This window comes from Hoplias malabaricus, chromosome 4, assembly GCF_029633855.1.
Source record: "Hoplias malabaricus isolate fHopMal1 chromosome 4, fHopMal1.hap1, whole genome shotgun sequence".
In the NCBI taxonomy this organism is placed as follows: Eukaryota; Metazoa; Chordata; class Actinopteri; order Characiformes; family Erythrinidae; genus Hoplias; species Hoplias malabaricus.
In genome coordinates, this window is record NC_089803.1 from 46,109,160 (window position 1) to 46,131,745 (window position 22,586).

The window sequence follows — 22,586 nt, forward strand, 5'->3', positions numbered from 1 at the left end:
ATTTGTGTCTTGCTCTGCTGGTGTAAGGTGTCAATTGTCATCTTTTGGACAACTGTCAAGTCAGCAGTCTTCCCCATGATTGTGGAGCCTACAGAACTAGACTGAGAGACCATTTAAAGGCCTTTGCAGGTGTTTTGAGTTAATTCACTGATTAGAGTGTCGCACCAGTTGTCTTCAATATTGAACTTTTTCACAATATTCAAATTTTCTGACATACTGAATTTGGGGTTTTCATTAGTTGTCATTTATAATCATCAAATTAAAAGAAATAAACACTTGAAATATATCAGTCTGTGAGTAATGAATGAGTATAATATACAAGTTTAACTCTTTGAATAGAATTATGAAAATAAATCAACTTTTTCATGATATTCTAATTTTATGACCAACACCTGTAATATTCAAGTTTATAGTAAGCACTGCTCACACATTATATACCTCACACAAAGACCCTCTTACATCACACACATCACTCAGAAACAAACACACCTCAGAGACTGTAGAACACAAGTCACAAACACAAGCACTTATTACAAATAATCTGACACTGCACATACCTACTTGGCTCAATGTCTAACAATATTGCCATAGCCACAAATGTCAATACATCCTCTCCCGATCAATTCATACTACAGGAGTTGTCAGATTTGACTTGACTGCCATATTAAGCCAGTTAGTGCTTGAACCCGCAGATAGCCGCTAGCGGCTCTAGTTTATAATTGTTTTGGTAATGTGAGACTTAGCCTAGCATGAGATTGCGGTCTGAACTCTTAAGTTCCACTGTGACAATGCTAGTGCTGAAATCTCAATATCTCGTGCTTTTCCTCAGCTTGCAAAATGGGTGCCATTCTGGCACCATCGTCTTGATAATCTGGAACCGACAAACCTGTGATACAAGTTGTGAAATGTCTGGGCCCTAGTATCACCACAGGATTGTTTAACCATTTTTCCCCTAATTTATCGGTGGTCTTTGAAAGTAGAAAAGTTACTTGTGATATTCTCCTCAATAGAAATGTTTATTTGTTTCTGTTGACCTCAGGTTCAGATTTTGTTCATAATTGGTTTGCTAGTTCACAAGAACCACTATTAGCACTGGCATTTTGTTGGTGGAAAAGGAGTAACTGAGTGCTGTAGGACCTATGTCGGATTGAAGAGTCATTTTTAGGCAAGCACATTCAGGCAAACATTGTTTATTTTAATAAATTGGTTAACCACTCAAGTAAAACCTTCTCTCAACACTTTCTTATGCATTGTCATAGACTATCCTATGAAGACGTAATCACTGATGCGTCACATAAGCAAGCATAGACATATGTTAGTGTTTTGTACAATGGCACCACCAATACTTCTTGAACTGCAAAACTGACCTTAATTAATTGATCTGCCATCTCAATTGTGCAGAATTGTTTTTCCTGTCATTATATGCAGATTCACAGTATAAGTTATAGGCTTTGACTGCATGCAGTTGAGAAAAGGCTATGAATGCTTTGAAATTTGATTTTTACATTTTTATTAATAACTCAGACATGGTGGCATTTCAGAATTTAATTGTTTAAATCAAAATTATAATTGCAAATAAACGTGAAAGCTTACGTTTACTTTCTGTTTGAACATTCAGTGAGAAATATGGACAAAAATATAATACCACAGTACTCCAGGATATTTTCAGCATACATAATACACATCACATTCCAGGATGTAATTTATTCTAATGATAAAATATTACCTATTTTGATAGTACTGTGGATCAGATAGGTGGTCTGTTAACAAACTTGCAATGGATAGATTTTTAAAGGTAGCAGTGGTTTCCTTTGTGGTAAACTGACAAAGCCTCTTAAGTGTATTTCACATGACTCATTTGGTACATGCATGTAAATGAGAATTTCATTGGTGTTTTTTAATTATAAGGTAGCAGTGGTTTCCTTTGTGGTAAACTGACAGACAAAACCTCTTAAGTGTTTTTTTTATTATTATTATTTATTTATTTATTAATTTATTTATTTTAAATAATCACTTGTTTGAGAGATCCTAATTATTTTTGTTATTATGTTATTTTTCAGTTTTTAACCCTTTCTTGTATTTTTAGTTTCAGTCCTGCAAATATTTGTTACCTCACGGATAATTTATCTCTTCACTCTTTGAGTAAAAGAATGCTTAAGGTTGGTTCATACGTACTGTGGATGCAGCACGGCCGAAGTAATGTTATTGCGCATGAAAGAGCAGGGTGCAGAAGAGGGGTTAAATGTCCCGGAAGGGTTTAATGGTTTAATGCTGAGGAAACATTTCATAAAAAGTGTACAATGACAAAAGCATGTTTATCATGTTGAAAGAACGCATAGGTAAGAAAGTGAAAAAAGTGTAAGACAGTGTAGGAAAGGGAGAAAATTGGGGGGAAACAAAATAAAAGCAGAATGTAAAAACTTTTACAGCTGATGGAGTGTTTTTAGGACATGTGATTAGTGTTCACAATGGGGTCTGTTTCTTTTGTTTCTCCTTTTCTCATCAAAAGTTTGTGGTCTCCAGGAATAATGGCATAAGGGGTATGAATATTCAGCACTGTGGACTTTAGATTTTACATTTTTAGCTTAGCAGATTACCTGGTTGCTTTCAGTCACATGCACTTAATTTTTTACATCATGCATTCATGCAGGGGAAAATGTTTGATGACATTCAGGTTCAGAAATGAACAAACATGTACAGATTTGCTAGTAGCAACATTTATATTCCCCCGAGTCATACTGAAGGAACTGAGAGATTAGACTGTTCAGAATCTCTGAAACATTCCAGATTTTACAATATTTTTTGCCCCTTGGTAATAAGGCAAATGAATTTGTAATATTTATATACAGTGCCTTGCAAAAGTATTCGGCCCCCTTGAACTTTTCAAACTTTTGCCACATTTAAGGCTTCAAACATAAAGATATAAAATTTTAATTTTTTGTGAAGAATCAACAAGTGGGACACCATCGTGAAGTGGAATGAAATTTATTGGATTTAACAAATAAAAAACTGAAAAGTGGGGCGTGAAATATTATTCGGCCCCCTTGCGTTAATACTTTGTAGCACCTTTTGCTTCAATTACAGCTGCAAGTCGCTTGGGATGTGTCTATCAGTTTTGCACATCGAGAGACTGAAATTCTTGCCCATTATTTTTTGCAAAACAGCTCGAGCTCAATGAGGTTGGATGGAGAACAGCAGTGAACAGCAGTCTTCAGCTCTTTCCACAGATTCTCGATTGGATTCAGGTCTGGACTTTGACTTGGCCATTCCAACACCTGGATACATTTATTTGTGAACCATTCCATTGTAGATTTGGCTTTATGTTTTGGATCATTGCCTTGTTGGAAGATAGATCTCCATCCTAGTCTCTGGTCTCTTGCAGACTCCAACAGGTTTTCTTCCAGAATTGTCCTGTATTGGCCCCATCCATCTTCCCATCAATTTTGACCATCTTCCCTGTCCCTGCTGATGAAAAGCAGGCCCAAACCATGATGCTGCCACCATGTTTGACAGTGGGGGTGGTGTGTTCAGGGTGATGAGCTGTGTTGCTTTTACACCAAATATATCGTTTTGCATTGTGGCCAATCAGTTTGATTTTGGTTTCATCTGACCAGAGCACCTTCTTCCACATGTTTGGTGTGTTTCCCAGGTGGCTTGTGGCAGACTTTTTATGGATATCTTTAAGAAATGGCTTTCTTCTTGCCATGGAAATGGCCTTACATAAAGGCCAGATTTGTGCAGTGTACGACTCAGTTGTAGATCTCTGCAGTTCATCCAGAGTGATCATGGGCCTCTTGGCTCCATCTCTGATCAGTCTTCTCCTTGTTTGAGATGAAAGTTTAGAGGGACGGCCAGGTCTTGGTAGATTTGCAGTGTTCTGATACTCCTTCCATTTCAATATGATTGCTTGCACAGTGCTCCTTGGGATGTTTAAAGCTTGGGAAATCTTTTTGTATCCAAATCCAGCTTTAAACTTCTCCACAACAGTATCTTGGACCTGCCTGGTGTGTTCCTTGGTCATCATGATGCTCTCTGCGCTTTGAACAGAACCCTGAGACTATCACAGAGCAGGTGCGTTTATACGGAGACTTGACAACACAAGTGGATTCTATTTATCATCATCAGTCATTTGGGACAACATTGGATCATTCAGAGATCCTCACTGAACTTCTGGAGTGAGTTTGCTGCACTGAAAGTAAAGGGGCCGAATAATATTGCACGTCCCACTTTTTTAATATTTTTTATTTGTTAAACTTTGACACATCCAATAAATTTCATTCCACTTCACGATTGTGTCCCACTTGTTGTTGATTCTTCACAAAAAAATTTTAATTTTATATCTTTGTTTGAAGCCTGAAATGTGGCAAAAGGTTGAAAAGTTCAAGGGGGCTGAATGCTTTCGTAAGGCACTGTACATTAGCATAAAACGTATGTACCTGAAATGTGCACATTTGTTAATCAGGTTATTATCTGTACCTAGTATTTAGAGAGGCAGTAATTGTGAAATGAATATAGTTGTAATATTTTATATATATATATATATATATATATATATATATATATATATATATATATATATATATATATATTTATTTATTTTTAATGGTTGTGATAATATTTATGCATTCTCAGTTCATTAATTGCTTTGAACAAGGTGTATTACTTGACATAAGGCCTTACATTTTAAAGCTTAGAAAATTGAAATATTTCTCCTGTTGTCATTGCACAATGTAACTTGAGGAGGGTAGGAAACCAACCACACAACCCTTGATTTTTGAGTGCTGTAAAATGTGAATTCCACTCAACAACTGTAGGGGGAGCCTATGAGTAATAATTGTCTATGCAATTAATAATCATCTATACAATTTAGCATCCCTTCCTGTGAATATAGGTGTTTACCGTATGAGTGTAGGAAAATAAATTTAAAGTAGGGAAAAAATCTAATACCATTAAGAAGTGTAAGTGTAATAAGTGCTTTTTTTACAGCAGTATAAATAGGTTTTGTAATAATTCTTGGATGACATTTTACCTGTTCTGTCTTGCAGCAGTCAAATAGGGTTTTGCATGAAAGGATTATTTAAACAAAACGTTAATATACGTTAATGGCAGAGGCCGATTGCTCTAAGACTGCAAGGGAAGCTCAGCTTCCCCTAAAATGTCGAAAAATAAGTGATCAAATATATGCTGTTGTGTGTACATGTCATTGAATAAATATGCACTACAACGCACTCAACTTTTGTTCAGAATCAGTTTCTTATCACTGGTAAAGATGTGGCTTTCCTCTCAATCATTTCCGCAGTTTCACAGTGATTTAAACAGTGTGGACGCTGAGTGTCCACAGAGTTCAATAGCGAAGCAGCGAAGTGCAGCAAAATGAGACGAGTCATTGGATAAATGCTGGGCTTTGTCCCGCCCATCGGACGCTCAGCGTCTCTGGGGGTCTATGGGGCAGTGGGTTGGCCTCGGCTGGCCCGAACGCTCAGCTTCTGCCTGATGATTGGATGATCTGTCTGAGGCTGAATCCCTTTTTGATTGACAGCGAAATGAGCGAATCAGCGATCTTTTGGTGTAAAGATCCGTGGGAGCGTTACATTTTCATTGTGCTCTGAGTTGAACCGGAGACTTTCCGAATCCTTTTAGTGCCATTTTCTTTGTTAAAAACGACTAGCGACAAATCGAGCTTCTATTTCTGGTGGGTTTTTTGTAGCTGCTTGTGTTTGGAGACTGACTTCTATCCCAGTTTCTGTCCAGTGGGTGCTGCTGAGCCCCTCCACCGTCACAAAGCACTCACAGGCGGACACACTTCACATGGGCCAAGGCCGTTTAAGCAGCCTAGCTCTACTGGCCATTGAGAGGACACTAGACAAGTCCCTGGAAAAGACGCCTTGTTGGTACGACAGGGTCACAGATCATTGTCTTGAAAAGGAACGGAGGGTAGAATGTATGTATAAATAAACCGACACATTTTATGATGTAGGCCGAAATTGAGCTTCCCCTCCTTGAAAGACCAGCATCTGCCACTGGTTAATGGATACTGGAAGCCTGTCCTAGAATTTCTCCTGCGGTGTTGCTATCAGTGTGTGAAGAGTGGGAGAAGAGGGTTGCATTGACAATCCAACACAATGGGCAGCACTTTGAACAAATTTTATAAGTGGTCAGAAACTTATTAAAGAATAAAGTTAAAATCAAGCACACCATTGTTTTTCTTGTGAAATTCCCAATGTTTGATGTGTCATCCTCTTCCTATTGAAAAAACAAAAGGTGGATAAAAAATGGCCGACTTCAAAATGACTACCATGGTCACCACCCATCTTGAAAAGTCTCCCCCCCCCCCCCCCAAATACACTAATGTGCCACAAACAGGAAGTTAATATCACCAACCATTCCCATTTTATTAAGGTGTACCCATATAAATGGCCCACCCTGTTGACTGGTTCAGAAGAGAACAGAATGAATTGAGTGACAGACACACACACACACACAAGTTTCCCACTGGGAAACTTAGACTTCCGTTTTGGAAGTTCAGCATGACAGAAATTAACTGAGAGAGGAGAATTAAGGATTCACTCTAGGTTGAATCTACTTCAAATAAGTTTGCTCAAGGCAAAAGAAATTCCAGCCAAAGTTTTATTACTATGTTTATATTGGCAAATTAGTCCAGCGACGCTCAGCACCACACCCTGGGCATAAAAGAAACCTCCGAAGTTGTGGAATAAGAGCTTGAGGGCCCAAGCCTGCAGCCCAGGACAGACGTGCCCATTAATTATGATATATACAAACATTAATTGAATATTGAAAAATTTGTGACTTTTTTTTTTTTTTTGCATTTCTCAGATATCTTAACAAAACCTTCAAACACAGTGTTAGCATTGCAACTTGGCTATATTCAAAATGAAATAACATTCTTGGAATATTAAGTTGCTTACTTATAAATCTGCCAAAAGTGAGACTGATTGGTTGGTATTGTTTCTAATTGTCAGCATTTCTGTTGCATTAAGGAATTTATTTGGTCCAACTCTGTTTATTTAATTATACAGTAAAACTTCTTCATGGAAGTTGCGCTATACATTTTTTTTCCTCCCCTCTCCATAAATGCTGTTAGTGGCCTTTGGTATTTTCGGTTGAAATTTTGCTGTACACTTTTTTTTGTTTGTGTTTTGAATGTCAGAATGGAGGCATCCATTTGACATTAAACCAGGTAGGTGCTTAGATGGTGTTTTTAAAACTTTTTCTGTGGCTCTTTCCTAGTTTTTTTTTTTTTTCATAACTCTAAGAAAACAGTGACATTTAACGATTTGATTTTTAGCATTGCATCAGTTACGAAGCTCTGTCCATGGTTTGAAATCAAGCTGTGAATAAGTATTTCTCCAAAAATACAGCTGAAATGTATGACTGGAAGGAAAAAAATGTATTCACTTACCAAATGCAGCAAAGCCTAAACAATGCAAAGCCTGTTTTAACACATTTTGTAAAACATATACAAAACATCATCTTGCAATTCACAAAATCACTGCTGCAGGGCACAACTATCATACTCCATGTTACAGATTCCAAGTTTATGTATTTTTAAGTACTTTGTATCAGCTTTCTAGAGGCATTTAGAAACACTTTCAGAAGACTGTGAGGGTTTTTTTTCCCACTCTCCTCCCCTCCTCTCTCCCTTCCTCTATTTCCAATGAACTATCCAGGTTTTGGGCCATGGCTGCCATGTACGATTAAACTGCAATACTTTCTCTGGTGCCTGTTCTGATTTGATTGTTCTTTTATTTGAGGATTTCACTACTTCAATTTAAATAATGAATTAATCAGTTCCATTGCTGCTATTGCTTTACAGCTAGATCTAAAGCCAGGGGAATATACTATAATTTGACTATCATCCCTCTCTCTTCAGCTAAACTACCTTAATTTTAGGGCTATTTTTGCAGCTTTAAGGTGCCAGAAAGTTGATTAATATTTATTTTATTATGCACTTATTTAAGAAATGTTTTACTTGCAGCCTCTACATGAAAACACTTTTTTCATATTTTTGTTTATTTTTAAATAAATAACATTTTTATATAAAACCTGGTTTGTGACCTAACAGCGTTTTGTTGTCTAGTCACTTGTAAATAGTGCAAGCTTCAATATTTAAGGAGAACATATTAAACTCGATTCAACATATCGTGTGTGTGTGTGAATTTCAGGATGAGGATGTGAACCGGACACTGGAGGGTGGTAGGAAGCCCTTGCATTATGCTGCTGACTGTGGCCAGGCAGAGATGCTGGAGTTTCTTTTGTCTAAAGGAGCAGATGTCAATGTAAGTTTACATAAACAGGTACTCAAACAAAATGAGAGCCCAGTTCTGATGGTAACAAGATTTTATGATTTCAGTCATGACACCAACACAGCACAGCTAACTTTTGCATCAAGCATGCTATTTAAGAAGCATATGATAACTTCACAACTGAGAATTTAGGAGCAAGTTAGTGTGACTGTTTATTAGCAATGTATTTTTGTATTGTGCATCTATTGTAACTTATGCTTTGTTTCTAAAATAAGCATTTATGTTATGTTAGTGACTTTCAGTCATCATGAAAGTGGTAGTCCCAATTCACCCATGTGTTCTCCCTCTCTCACTCTCCCTTAATTTGCTCTTCCTGAAGGAGATAAGAGATTTGCTAAGAAATTGTGTGAATGAAGCCTCCTTGTGGACAGCAGTTTTAATATTTCTTTTAAATCTCTCTCTCTAGGCTCCAGACAAACATGGCATCACTCCACTGTTGTCTGCCACTTATGAGGGTCATCTCACTTGCGTAAAGATACTGTTAGAGAAGGTACAGACGTTTTTAAATAAAACATTGTGTTCTCTCTGGTTTGTGGACTGAAGTATATAAGCAGAGCTTGTATTTGCTAATTGGATCAGCTGTTTGTGTTTGAGAGAGCAGAGGTTGGTGGAGAACATTGGTGGCAAAGAATGAAACCTGTGCGTGCACAAATTTTGTGTTCTTGGTTTTAAACCAGCATTTTATTGTTAACGGTGCATTCTGCACCACGTGCAGCTAGAATTAGTAGAGGTAATTCATGAATGTGTAAATTAATTGTGTTTGTGTTTGCCTTCTTTCCCTCTCACACAAGCACATAGTGGCTGTAAAGGGGTCATGCAGATTTATGTAGCACCTTTTGTTCAGATTAGCCTTTACTGCGTTTTCTGATCTTGACTGACATAGTAGGTAAATGCTTATGCTGATCAGAGATTAGACACACAATATTTTTTGTTTCATTATGGTTTTTGGAACCATTCAGCAGTCCATCCACATAAATCACTTTTTATTTATTTTTCTGTCTGTCTGTATATTTATTGGATTTTCATTTGTATGAGTAATAATGTTTATCAAAAGATACTAATAAACACTCTAAAAATGAAGGATGGATTTCTACATATATTTATTCTATATTATCAGTTAATTGGTCACATAATTTGCTATATTGGGCAACAAATTAACCAAAATGGACATGGCACTTTCTGCTCCAATATTATTTTTGTATTTCAGATTTGCGTATTAGCTAGAAATTGTATAAATAACAAAATATTCCTTCATTAAAAATTCCTATGCTTTTAAAATAAAGGCTAAAAATGAACAACACTGGAGATGTTCAGACTACTCCAACACTATTACCACACAGGAAGTCCTGCACAGTTAATGTCACGTCACTCTGTGATCATGTGCCATTTCTCGATACCCTTGAGGCCAGAATTTTACATGAAAATTAGCTAAATATTTTTTTTCCCTTTATCTTCTTTTCACAAATCCACACATTTTGTGTCATAGGTTTATTTTAGCAACAATTTTTTTTCACAACTGAGGTATTTTTTAAACTATTTATTAGAGACATATTTCAGTTTAATTAACTCAATGGGCCAGATGTTTTACATACACCAATTACTCTTTTAATACGCATCTGCTTAAGCCTTTTCAGGAACGTGGTGGCAATAGGGTGTACAAAAATGCCCACATATTTCTGTCCCCCGCAACTTTGCAGGCCTTCCCAGAACAACCAAGAAATATAATCCCTACAATAAGCACTGGGTCTACAATGTGGTGTTCTCCTAGTTGTCCATGCTTGGTATTCCTTCAATGGGAGGTGTCCTTGGGGCACAAGAACCTAAGAAACTTAAATTCCTCCACTTGGGGTATGGTCCCCCCTACTTGCAGGGAGTATGCCATCTTTTTAAGAGAGATTACCATGGGCTGGACTTGGGGCTGCTTATCCACATATTAACTGCTTTATATCTGCAAACACACAATCCTTCAAGTGTCTGTACGAATTCTGAACATAGCACAATGTTGACAATTTCCAATGTCCTGACAGAAGCCCTCCAATCCCAGGCTACATGTTTTTATCTTGTCCATAATTGTCACCAAGCTGGTATGGAGACAAGACACAACGCTGTAGTCCAGAAACCAATACTCACCACCCCACCTCATTTCCACCCATGTGCCCCGAGATCCCCCACCGAATATCTAAGTAGCACAGTTGTATGTCCTCTCCAAGTCCACAAAACACCAGTAGACTGGAGTGGCAAATTGCCTGTGATCGGGTAAAGAGCTGGTCCCACGTTCCATGGGCATGACAGAATTTATAACATTCGTCCTGGAGAACAGTTTGATTTAGGGTTACAGTATCTAGGTAGCCAGAATTTCCATGATGGCTGAGAAATAGACATCTGTGGCACTAACATTTGAATGGAGACTTCAATGATGGCTTCCACTTGGTGGAATCCTGCTGTATTCCTCTCTGCCAGCCAGAGTCATATTAAGGCTATCCTTCTGTATACAGGTACATATTTCAACTATGCGGCCACCAGCCAGGACCTTGTGTGAATCCCCATACCAAACCCAGCTCTTCTCACCCTGTGCAACTCTGGAGTAGGAGAAAAAAGTGGTTATCATCATAATCATCATTATCTTTTCCGCTTGTCCTTTTCAGTGTCACGGTGGCAACAGGGCAAGCAAAGAAGCCCAGACGTCTTTGTCCCCCCAACATCCACCAGCTCCTCCTGGGGGATTCCCAGGCCAGCTGGGATATATAGTCCCTCCAGCGTGTCCTGGGTCTACCCCGGGGCCTCCTTCCAGTTGGACGTGCCTGGTATACCTCCAGTGGGAGGTGTCCAGGAGGCATCCTCATCAAATGCCCAAACCACCTCAACTGACTCCTCTCAATGCAAAGGAGCAGAGACTCTACTCCGAGCTCCTCCCTCATCACTGAGCTCCTCACCTGATCACAGAGAGTATGCCCAGCAATCTATTGGAGAAAGCTGATTTCGGCCGCTTGTATCCGCGATCTCGTTCTTTTGGTTATTACCCAGAGCTCATGACCATAGGTGGGAGTGGGTTTGTAGACAGGTAAATTGAGAGCTTTGCTTTATGGCTCAGCTCTCTCTTCACCATGACGGTCCAGTACAGTGACTGCATTATTGCAGATGCTGCACCTATCCTACAGTCGATCTCACTATCCCTCTTCCCATCACTCATGAACAAGAACCCAAGATACTTGAACTCCTTCACTTGGGGTAGGTTCTCACCCCTTACCTGACGGGAGCATGCCATCTGTTTCAGGGAGATAACAATGGCCACAGACTTGGAGGTGCTGATCCTCATACTGACTGCCTCACACTCGGCTGCAAACTGCTCAATTGAATGCTAGAGGCCTCCATGCAAAGAAGCCAGAACAACAACATGTGCAAAAAGCAGAGATGCCACCTTGCGAGCCCCTGAATGGAAATCTTCCTGTCACAGGCTATGCCTCGCCACCCTGTCCATGACTATCAGGAATAGGAGTGAAGATGAGGCACGGAGTCTAATGCCCACACTGAACAAGCTTGACTTACTGCCGAGGATGAGAACACAAATCCAACTCTGAGAGTACAAGGACCATACAGCTTGCTGGAGAATCTCTCGGGGAACATGGTAATATGCCTTCTCCAAATCCACAAAGCATGTGTAGCTTCTCCTTTCCAGCACCTTGGCATAAACCTTCCCAGGGAGGCTGAGAAGTGTGATGCCATGATAATTGCCACACTTTCTCTGGTCCCCTTTTTTTTTTTTAAATTGGAACCACCACCAATTTCCCAATCCAGAGACACAGGTCCATGCAATATTGTATAGACAGCCCCCCAGTATTGAGTGCCTTCAGTAACTCTAAATCTCATCCACTCCTGGAGCTTGGCCACTGCAAAGCTTTCTCACCACCTCAGTGACTTCACCCACTTCTGGTCATACCTCCTGCACAGGAGGCATTTCTCTCGTGTTGAGTTCCTCAAATGCTCCTTCCAACGCCCAACAATATGCTCATTCAAGTTCAGAGTTTCACCATCTTTGCTGAGAAACAGCTTGGACAGTGCCCCACCCCCCTTGTCAGAGTCAATTTTCCAGAGCCTATTTGAGTCTGCCCAGAAGTCGTTCTCCATGGACTCTCCAAACTCCTCCCATGCTCTGGATTTTGCTTCAGCATTTTTCCCCTGCCGGTACCCATCAGCAGAGTCAGAAGTCCCCAGCCAGCCACGCCCAAAAAGCCTGCTTCTTCCACTTGACAGCTTCCGTCACTCAAGGTGTCCACCAGCGGATTCTTGGGTTGCCACCATAACAGGCACCAACAAGAATTTTCACCACAGCTATATGCAGCCGCTTCCATGATGGAACCAGAACAGGGTCCATTCAGACTGAGTTGCTGTTTGGTGCATATGCGCACACACAACAGTCAAAGTTTTCCTCTCTGCAAGCCGGAGCTGCATTGAGGTGACCCTCTCCACCAGCCACCAGCTGGGGACTTTTGAGTATCCCCAAAGCAGCCCGGCGCCTTTCCTGTGTAAGTCCTGAGTAGGAGAGAGAGAGACCAATCCCTATCGAGCAGTTTGGTTTTGGAGCCACACTGTGTGTAGATGTGAGCCCAACTATATCTAGCTGGTATCTCTTACCCTCACACACCAGCTCTGGCCCTTTCCCCTAGTGAAGATATGTTCCATGTACCAAGAACTAGTTTCCGCTGACAAGTTCCAAGACATCTGGGGCCCCTTCGACCCGATGGGCATTGCACCGCCCCCCTACCCTGGATCTTGCGGGTGGTGAGCCTACATGATCCTCCCATGCTGCCATTTCGGGCTGAGCCCAGCCAGGTTACGTGGGCTTCCCAGCCACCAGGTGCTCGCGGTTGGACACTGTCCCCAGGCCTGGCTTCAGGGGAAGGTCCTCGTAACCCTCTCCCAGGCAGGGTACGTTTAGTTCTAACGGTGGTACTCATAGGGATGCTTCTTGGATCATGTTTGTTTGGATCTTCACTCCAGACCTGTTTGCCATTGGAGACCCTACTGGGAGATAACAGCTCCCGACAACATAGCCCTGGAGGTCAGGAGACCACACAAGCCCTTCTGCCACAACAAGGCCCTGATCCATGAAGGTTATTCTGAGTCAAATTTTAGGACAATATAAATACTACAAAGGAGGCACAGATCAAGTCCCAGGGCTGAATAAATTTTGGTCTGCAATTTTAATTGAAAACAAAGATGACAAAGCAAACAGTGAATCACCGCAATGGAACTGGTCACTCCTGAGATTAACAGGTATCTTTGGTTATCAGTTCATAAGTGGCCACCACTAAGTACAAGTGGGAATGTGATACAACCCATGTCAAAAATATTGCATTTTAATCAGTCAAATCACCTTCTGATATTGTCTTAGCTGCATCAGGCATCTCTGTTTTTGTGTCTTCTGTTCATTCATAAGTTGACCTAGCAGACCATGCAATTGAAAAATTTAAAAGGCTGTACTGTTTCAACTCCAAAGTTGTGACAAAAGGACTTGAGGACAACAGGGTGAATTTATTGGAGCCATCGTAAAGTTCTGCCCAGAATCAGTTTTCCAGCTCAAGGTCAACAAACCTAAATTAAGAGTTAATGAATTGGTGCCCTATGTGCTTCATTGAAGTTGAGCCAACCCTTTGATCCAAAGTAAAATATTATAAAGTTGCGCACTGAAATCATTGAATTTTTAAAATTTTTAAAAGTTCATTGAGAGACTTATTAACCATGTATCCAAGAGCAATCTAAATAAAACAACTTAAATTTGTATTTTGCTCTGTGTAGTTACTGAATTATAAGCCTTATGGTGTAACAAGCCTGTGATATTAAGGAATAAACACAGTCTCTTGTTATGGTTTCATTTTACTTTAAATTACAATGATGCACATTATTAGTGAATGGAATTTTTAGCCTTTTAAAATTTGTATCAATCACAGTTTTTCATACTGATCATGCTCTAATCTGCACTACATTAAAAATGAAGAGCACTTTCAAGTACTGTGGATAATAATTGGAAGATTGTACAATCTCCATTACTTAAACACCCAGAACACATTTAAAGAGTTCTTTTGAATTTGCATTGATTTTAAGATTTTTACCAGATGTAGAGGAGTGTTGTAGAATGTATTACTTTTACTTTTTTTAAGAAAAGCATTATTATTTAAGTGCAGAGTAGCATTTTGAAGCTCATTTAAGTAGGAATATTTCTCCACACATGACACAGCTTCTGAAATGAGGAACTGCTGTTAATTGTCAGGTGACAATTGCTTAAAGGCTAGTGTAGGCAAGGCATGTTTGTTAATAGTCAATATCCATAAATGTAATAACTTTAATAGGATGCACTTGCATTTCATTGTAAATGTTGCATGAATACTATGTGCCATATTGATCTCTAAGGAGGATGCTTTAGAAAGCCATGTGAAATATACCTGCCATTAGCAACAGGTACTTGGGAGTAGTGCTTAGAAATGCTCCCCAGGGCATGGGCAGTTAATACACTATGCATAGTCTCTCTATCTCACTCAACAAGATCATAATGAAGACTTAATGGACAGACAGCTTCAAGAGTGGGGGCATGCAAGTGTATGTGTGCCACATTTTCTTTCCAGCTGTCTTGACTGGAACTACTCTTGGTCAGTCCCCCTATATCTATCTCTAGCTACTATGTTCCACTGTGGATCATTTTGTCTTAAAGCCAAATAATTTAAATGGACAATTAATCCTGAATATTAAAAAAGGTCATTTTTACAGTTTTTCTGTTTTTAAAAAACATTGGAAACTGCCAAGTTAAAAAATTTTTTTTTATCTCATGCTTTTTGAAAGCTTTTGCATTTTAAACACAATTATACATTTATAAGAACATATAAAATGTATTAACGAATAGTTAATTAGTATTAATGAATATATATTTTTTTAAACCAAATAAATGTTATTGAAGCAAGTAATTTACACACGTTAGTCAATTATTATTAATTGCTTATTAAGTAGTAAATTCTTTCAAAGTCATCTGGTATACCACCTCTTTCTGCTTCACATACATATATGGTTTGAGTGCTGCAATTTGAAAACCATTGCTGTAATACCATTATGCACACCACCTTTGGCTACTTACTTTGTTTCTGAATACAAGGTATCTGCGTAGCCCATTTTAAAGGACAAATTTTAATTCTTGTCCTCGAAACTTTCCCAATACACCAGCCATTGGCCAGTTTGGTTAAAATCGGTGCCTCAGTATTTTTGTGATATCTTATTATTGCCATCCCCTCCACCAATAATACGCAGTAACCCGTCTGATCATTTGCAGGTAATGTTAATAACTCTGTTATTTGTTGTGTCAACAGGGGGCTGATAAGGAAAGGAAAGGACCAGATGGGCTCAGTGCATTTGAGGCAGCAGAAACCGAAGCCATCAAAGCCTTGCTGAAGTGAGGCTCAGTTCGGGCACACAGCTCTGAGGTGCAAACAGCTACTTGGTGGCCACCAGACAGACTACACCCGTACAAACACATGCCTATTTGCATCTGGCCGGTGGCTGCCTTGTCTTGTTCTAGGTTTTCTTTTTCATTCCACATTTACTTTAAGTTTTTATTATTATTATTGTTATATATATTTTGGTGGGGGGAGGGGCGTGACAAACTCTTAATAGCTTGTTTGAATTTCCCCTGGGTTGAATGAATATGTCAATCACTCATGTTTCCCTTCAGGACCACTGGTGTAGGGAAGCCCTTTGTGTGTGCCAGTGTCATACCACTGAATAAAGAGTTCAAGCAAAAATAGAAAAAAGACAGTGATAATGTACAGTACAGAGCTTTCAAATCTCACAAACCATCTCCAAAGAATGCGCATAAAATATTGATGTAAATGTGTTTTCTACTTAAAGGCTCAAAGAAGCTGGTCACTTTAGGCTTGTAGTTATAACATAGGAGGGGGGGATTAAATGTTTAATGAGTATAACATTGACAGGCACGTTTTTCCTCTCTGATTTCAGTGCTTCAGCTCAGGCTGGATATGTCCTATAGGGTTTGAAGTTTGAGTATCACCAGTAACGCCCCTCTCTCCCTGTACAGGCCCCTAACAATCTCAGTATCATTTCATAACATTCCCACAAAGCAGTGTTTATTTCCTAACAGTGAATTTCAAGTAATGAATTAAAATGGTGTTTAAATCATGTCATGCTGATCTGCAGTTCTGCTTTTTCTGCTCTTTTTTTTTTCCAAAGTTGTTGCTTTGAGTTTTCTAGCAGAAGTTGAATCGAAAGAGCAGACGTGTCTCACTTTCCAGTACTCCGGTTACTAATACTGAGGCTTTACTTCTCACCCACTGCATGCTAATGCCTCTGCTTCTACACTGAAAAAGATGTGCTTCTCTCTCACACATTCTCACACTCTTGCTCTCCCTCGGTTTGCTTTGAAGTAGTAGATTTCACCATAATTAAAAAAAATAACATTTTAAAGCTTTATATCTGGCATCATTGTGAGGACAAATGTTGAAGTAAAAAAAATAAATAAAACTTTTGAAGTTCATTTATTTTTGTGTTTTTATTTCTTTAACATATATACAGATAAGTGTGACACTGTGTGGTAATTGGAACGAACTTAAATATGGTGATGATTGTTTCTGGCTGTTATTCTGTCTATCAATTTGTGTCCCTGTCCTCTTATTGTTAAAGTTGTAGTTCAGCAGGAAGCCTCTCTCGTTATAGCCATAAATGAGGGGAAAACTGAGGAAAAAGAAAAACAATTGAGGAAAAAATGATGGGATTTGAATCCTGAGGCATCATGAAGTTGATATGTCAAGATAACTTCACTCATTGCCTATGAGAACTACAGTACAATTATAATGATACTATTAATGTTCATAATGTCAGTCATGTGACTAGTTCCACTGTTGCTGGCAGTTTGCATTAGTCCATGTGTTTAATCTGTATGGACTGTTTTATTTCATTCATTTATTTATCTATCCATCCGATGGTGTAGATGTACCTCTTCTGCCCCCTGCTGTTAGGAATTAAATATGCCACAGTGGAAAGCAGCAATGAAATACAGGTCCTGTTTGCATGGGATGAGACCAGAGACATTGTATTTTTTGGGAAGTTTTAGTTTTTTAGTTTAGTTTCTAAGGGCCGGTAACTAACTAGGGCCCTAAAAATATTACGTCATTAGAGTTTTCTTTTTAAATATTAAATTAATAAACTATCACACTATTACTACTACTACTGCTAAATTTAAATTATAGATTTTATTTTTCACCTCATACTCCTGGTCCCAATTCAGGGAGGAAAAAAATGGACATATGGGGATTGTCACTTGAAAATATTGTGAAAAGGGGGGGGTTTAAGGTTAAGCTTTAAAAGAGGAGCATGAAGAACAAGCGAAGCAATTGCTAATATGTTTCATAATTTGGCAGCCATGACCCTGAAGGAAAGAAGGATCTGCCCCCAGCAATGACAAGTATGAATTTTGAGAGAGAGAGAGAGGACCAGCATAAGATGACCTAAGGGTTTGAGATTAGGGGATTCATCGTCATGAAAACTAATGTACAATTATTTCTAATTGTACAATGAAAAATAAAACCTATCCATGGCAGTGAAAACGCATGTTCTAAGGGCAGTGAACACATATCAAGTGCAGCAGGCTGCCATTTCCCATGCCTGCATTTGGAGGTTGGGTGCTTTGTGTAAGCTGTGGATTGAGGAAGGAGGACAGCACTATTCCTTCACCCCACCACAACCAAGTTTCCTGCTGGTCAAGGCAAAAAAATATGCTGTACTGCAGCCCTGTTTCTCATCAATTTTCCAGCCCTACTCCCAACTAAAGGATGTTAGCAGGATTATGTTGAAAAATGGAGAATGGCAATAATGAATAGAAATGATGTAAATGTATTTTAGAAATCAAAACACTAAATATTGTAAATGCAGTGGCCCTGAATGAGAACACCGTTAGGTGACATTTTGTCACTGTCCAAAGAAAAACATGTATCTTAATTTTGTCCATTTTTTTATTTTATTATTATTTTAAATAACATAATTCAAACACAGCAGCTGTCCTTCACATTACATAATGGACAGACCAATAGATACCCAATTTCTTTTCCTCTCTATATATAAACGTTGAATACCGTTATAACTGCGGCATGGTGGTACAGCAGGTAGTGTCGCAGTCACACAGCTATAGGGTGACTGTGAGGAATTTGGTGTGTTCTCCCCGTGTCCATGTGGGTTTTCTCCGGGTGCTTCGGTTTCCTTCCACGGTACAAAAACACACATTGGTAGGTGGATTGGTGACTCAGAAGTGTCTGTAGGTGTGAGTGTGTGTGTCACCCTGTGAAGGACTGGTGCCCTGTCCAGGGTGTGTTCCCGCCTTGCGCCCAGTGATTCCGGGTAGGCTCCGGACCAACCGCAACCCTGAATTGGATAAGCGGTTTCAGACAATGAATGAATACCATTAAGTTACATTTTTTTTGTTCTCCTATGAAGTTATTCTTTTAGAGACATGCTTTGGACAGTGATGATTTGCGTATCTTTTGATTCACATACGAAATATAATGGGAAAATACATAAAATTTAAAATTGTTTGTTGTACACATGGCATTGTAGAATAATTTCCCTCCTCTCAGATGGGGCCACTGAGCGGTGGCAGATTGTTGGCTAAGTCCGATTAGAGACTCAATTGCCAGCTGTGCTAATTAGTATACACTGACACACCACCTCTCGTTTCAGTTGCCACAGTGACTCCCTGCTGTGCAAGGCTTATGACCAACTACCTCAAAATTGTGCTTAATGAAGTATCAAATTCAAATTATTATAATTGTTGTTTGTCTTTGTATTCATAATTGCCTCTGGAAAACTCTAATTTTCTCCAACTCAGTTTCTCTGTCTCTCTCATTACATATACCAGACAAGCGACTGCTTCAGGAGGTAAAGCGTGCTGGAATGGTAGAATTTGTTGTACCATGTGATGAATGTGCCAGGTTATATGAACAAATTCATTGTTAAAAGGAAAGAATATGTCTGTATTCCTTACAAATCCTTACTTTGTGAGTATGCTTCGTTCTTGTTCCTATTTTCCCTCTCACATGTACTCTCAAATTCATATTGTTATATTGACCACAATTAGTTCAGGCTGGTTCTGTGAATTTTGTGAAAGTGAATTTTAGCCTAACCTCACAGTTGACACTTTCGTCCAACCTTAAAAAAAATCATTAAAACAAAATGCCACCATATTAGGAATCAAATGGTCATGCAAAACCTCTATTTGTATTCTGTTTTATTAACAACTTTATGCTACTGTCAGCCCACTTATCCCTTTTGTTCATCCATCCATTATCTGTAACCGCTTATCCAATTTAGGGTCGCGGGGGGTCCAGAGCCTACCTGGAACCATCGGGCGCAAGGCGGGAATACACCCTGGAGGAGACGCCAGTCCTTCACAGGGCAACACAGACACACACACATTCACTCACACCTACGGACACTTTTGAGTCGCCAATCCACCTGCAACGTGTGTTTTTGGACTGTGAGAGGAAACTGGAGCACCCGGAGGAAACCCACGCGGACACGGGGAGAACACACCAACTCCTCACAGACAGTCACCCGGAGCGGGAATCGAACCCACAACCTCCAAGCCCCTGGAGCTGTGTGACTGCGACACTACCTGTTGCGCCACCGTGCCGCCTGGATCTCAATAATGTAGATGATAAAAGCAATATACGGTCTTAGAGTGCCACCTGCTGGTGAAAGTATTTACTACTGCGCCACCGTGCCGCCCCCCTTTTGTTCATGTTCTTTGATAAGTGTTTTTTTTCTGCTCTCATCTTTAGCCATGCCCTGCACCTGTGAGTCATTATTTTGTCATGTGACTGTGCTCACAGGTGACACTAATGTGTATACCTTTATAAGCACACTTTCTCTGTGTCCCCTGGTTTGCTGTTCACTAGCTGTAGCTGCTTGTTAAATCAGGGGCTGCATCCTTCAAAGGATGCATTTGCGGGCCAATTATGTCACAGTGGCGCAACTAGTCTCTCCCATTTCAGAGGCTCCTTCATATGCAGACAAATGCGTCTTATTTTCCAGAGAAACAAAGGATGCAACAGGACCTTCATCATCTGAGATACCCCACTGTTCATTGCATGCCATGGGGATTTCAGAATATTGAGGACACACTGTACTTCAACTCATTATTGATACAAATATTAAGAAGCAAAAAATGTACTTGAATGTTTCCTTTGTTTAAGAAGCAATGAGCAGTTTATTACACTGCAGCGAAATGCAGTGTTTATATATGAATTAACTCTTTTATCTCTCTTTTATCTCCTGTGGTGTTAGACGCTTGTCTGAGGTAAATACACAGTGACTGAAGCTGAAGCAGAACTCCTAGCGATTATTTCCATAAAATAATGTTTATAGGATAGTGCTATTGAGCTCTGTTCATAACAGAAAACTGTCGTGGTTACTAATGTAGTCTTTCCATTTTACACAATCACTTAAATGATCGCTGTTTAATTTGTGTGTTACAACTATTACTTATACTAGTGTCGCAGTCACACAGCTCCAGGAGCCTGGAGGTTGTGGGTTCAATTCCCGCTCCGAGTGACTGTCTGTGAGGAGTTGGTGTGTTCTCCCCGTGTCCACGTAGGTTTCCTCTGGATGCTCCGGTTTCCTCCCACAGTCCAAAAACACATGTTGCAGGTGGATTGGCGACTCAAAATTGTCCGTAGGGGTGTGTGTGTGTGTTGCCCTGTGAAGGACTGGCGCCCCCTCCAGGGTGTATTCCTGCCTTGTGCCCGATGATTCCAGGTAGGCTCTGGACCCACCACGACCCTGAACTGGATAAGCAGTTACAGATAATGAATTAATGAATGAATTAACTATTGTGAGGAGAGGATGCTGGAGAAAAAAATAAAAACTAGTAGCAGACTTGTGTGACTAATATCTCACTTTGTGTGACTAATATCTGTATTGTATCCTGTGAGATTTTAATCACATGCATTTACACTTGGTAGTTAAATGCATCTTTGGTTAGTCAGACTTAAATTTGATTGTTGTGTGGGACAGAAAATGCAAATCAATCTGTGCTTTGCTAAAGATGGATGCTGCCTCAAAATCCGCAATTTTACCTGGTGTTGTGCATTTATTCAAACTTAAAGGCGACATTCATGATTGTAATCAGAAAATAAATGCTCCAGTGTGTTTGGGCTCGAAGCTGGTCAAATGTGTTTACAGAGCTCCAGTGTCTGTAAATAATCAAATTCAAATGGCAGAGGTATTTGGAGTTTAAGACAACAGAGAGAACCCCAAACATTGAAAACCACAAACCAAGATGAAGACTTTGCTCTATCCCTAATAGAAATAGAAAGATGAGGGAAAGAGAGTGAAGTGAAAGACTTTCTGGGCAAAAGCAAACCTGTGCCACCACCCCTGCCAGCCTCAGAGAGTGGGAGAAATTAAAGGCAGAGGATAGGGCTGCTGGAGTCACTGAGTTCTCAGGGGGGATCTAGGTCTCAATCAATGCCAGGAATTACAAAGAATTATGTGATGCCAGCATATGCATGATAAATAATTAATAATTATTAATTCTAGATAATTCTGCTATATTATATGTAATGTCGCTCAGGGAGGACATTTAAACATAAATGAACAGATATGGAAGAAAATAGCTACACAATAATAATATTAATCACACTTATAATAATACTAAAAGGAGAGAGGAGGAAAAAAAATAACGCGTGCACACACACAAATAATAGGACTCCCAACTATTTATTGTTATGCACCAATATGTATCTGTGTGTGTGTGCATGTATAAGTATGTTTTTAAAATTGTTACATCAAACAATATAGTATAATACAGTATATGTGCTGTTGATGGAAAACTGTACTTGAAAAAGATATCGTTTCCTGTATTCATATATAAAATGGTTTGGCAATTGGGTGTTGGATCTCAGTGTATCTACTTTTCAATTCAATTGGGTAGGAAAATTACTGTTGAAGGAATTTACTTACAGGTGTCCAGGTTGAGCTGTAATCAGTGTTTTTGTTTTTGATTAAAGCTGTTATTTTTCCCATAGATATATTATCAATTAGTAGATTTTTCCAGTGATGGATAATAATGGTAATTCTTCATTTTCAATTTTTGAGGATACTTTTCTTGGTGATGGTTAGAGCGGTGAGCAGAACAGAAGACATTTCCTTTGCTATGATGATTGTTGATACGGCTCCAAGCAGACATAATTCTGGAGATTTTGTAGGATAGTG

The 22,586-nt window shown here is 39.4% G+C and overlaps 1 protein-coding gene across 1 annotated transcript in view; it reads left to right on the forward strand.

Annotated features, from left to right (window-relative positions):
* The window catches only part of mtpn (myotrophin), a 29,787-nt gene extending 12,943 nt beyond the window's left edge, over window positions 1-16,844 (forward strand). Inside the window, exons 3-5 of the mRNA XM_066668627.1 lie at window positions 8,184-8,297; window positions 8,731-8,814; window positions 15,677-16,844. Coding sequence (XP_066524724.1) covers window positions 8,184-8,297; window positions 8,731-8,814; window positions 15,677-15,763 — 285 coding nt within the window. The 3' untranslated portion in view covers window positions 15,764-16,844. The remainder of the gene's footprint in view (window positions 1-8,183; window positions 8,298-8,730; window positions 8,815-15,676) is intronic.
* The last annotated feature ends 5,742 nt before the right edge of the window (window positions 16,845-22,586 follow it).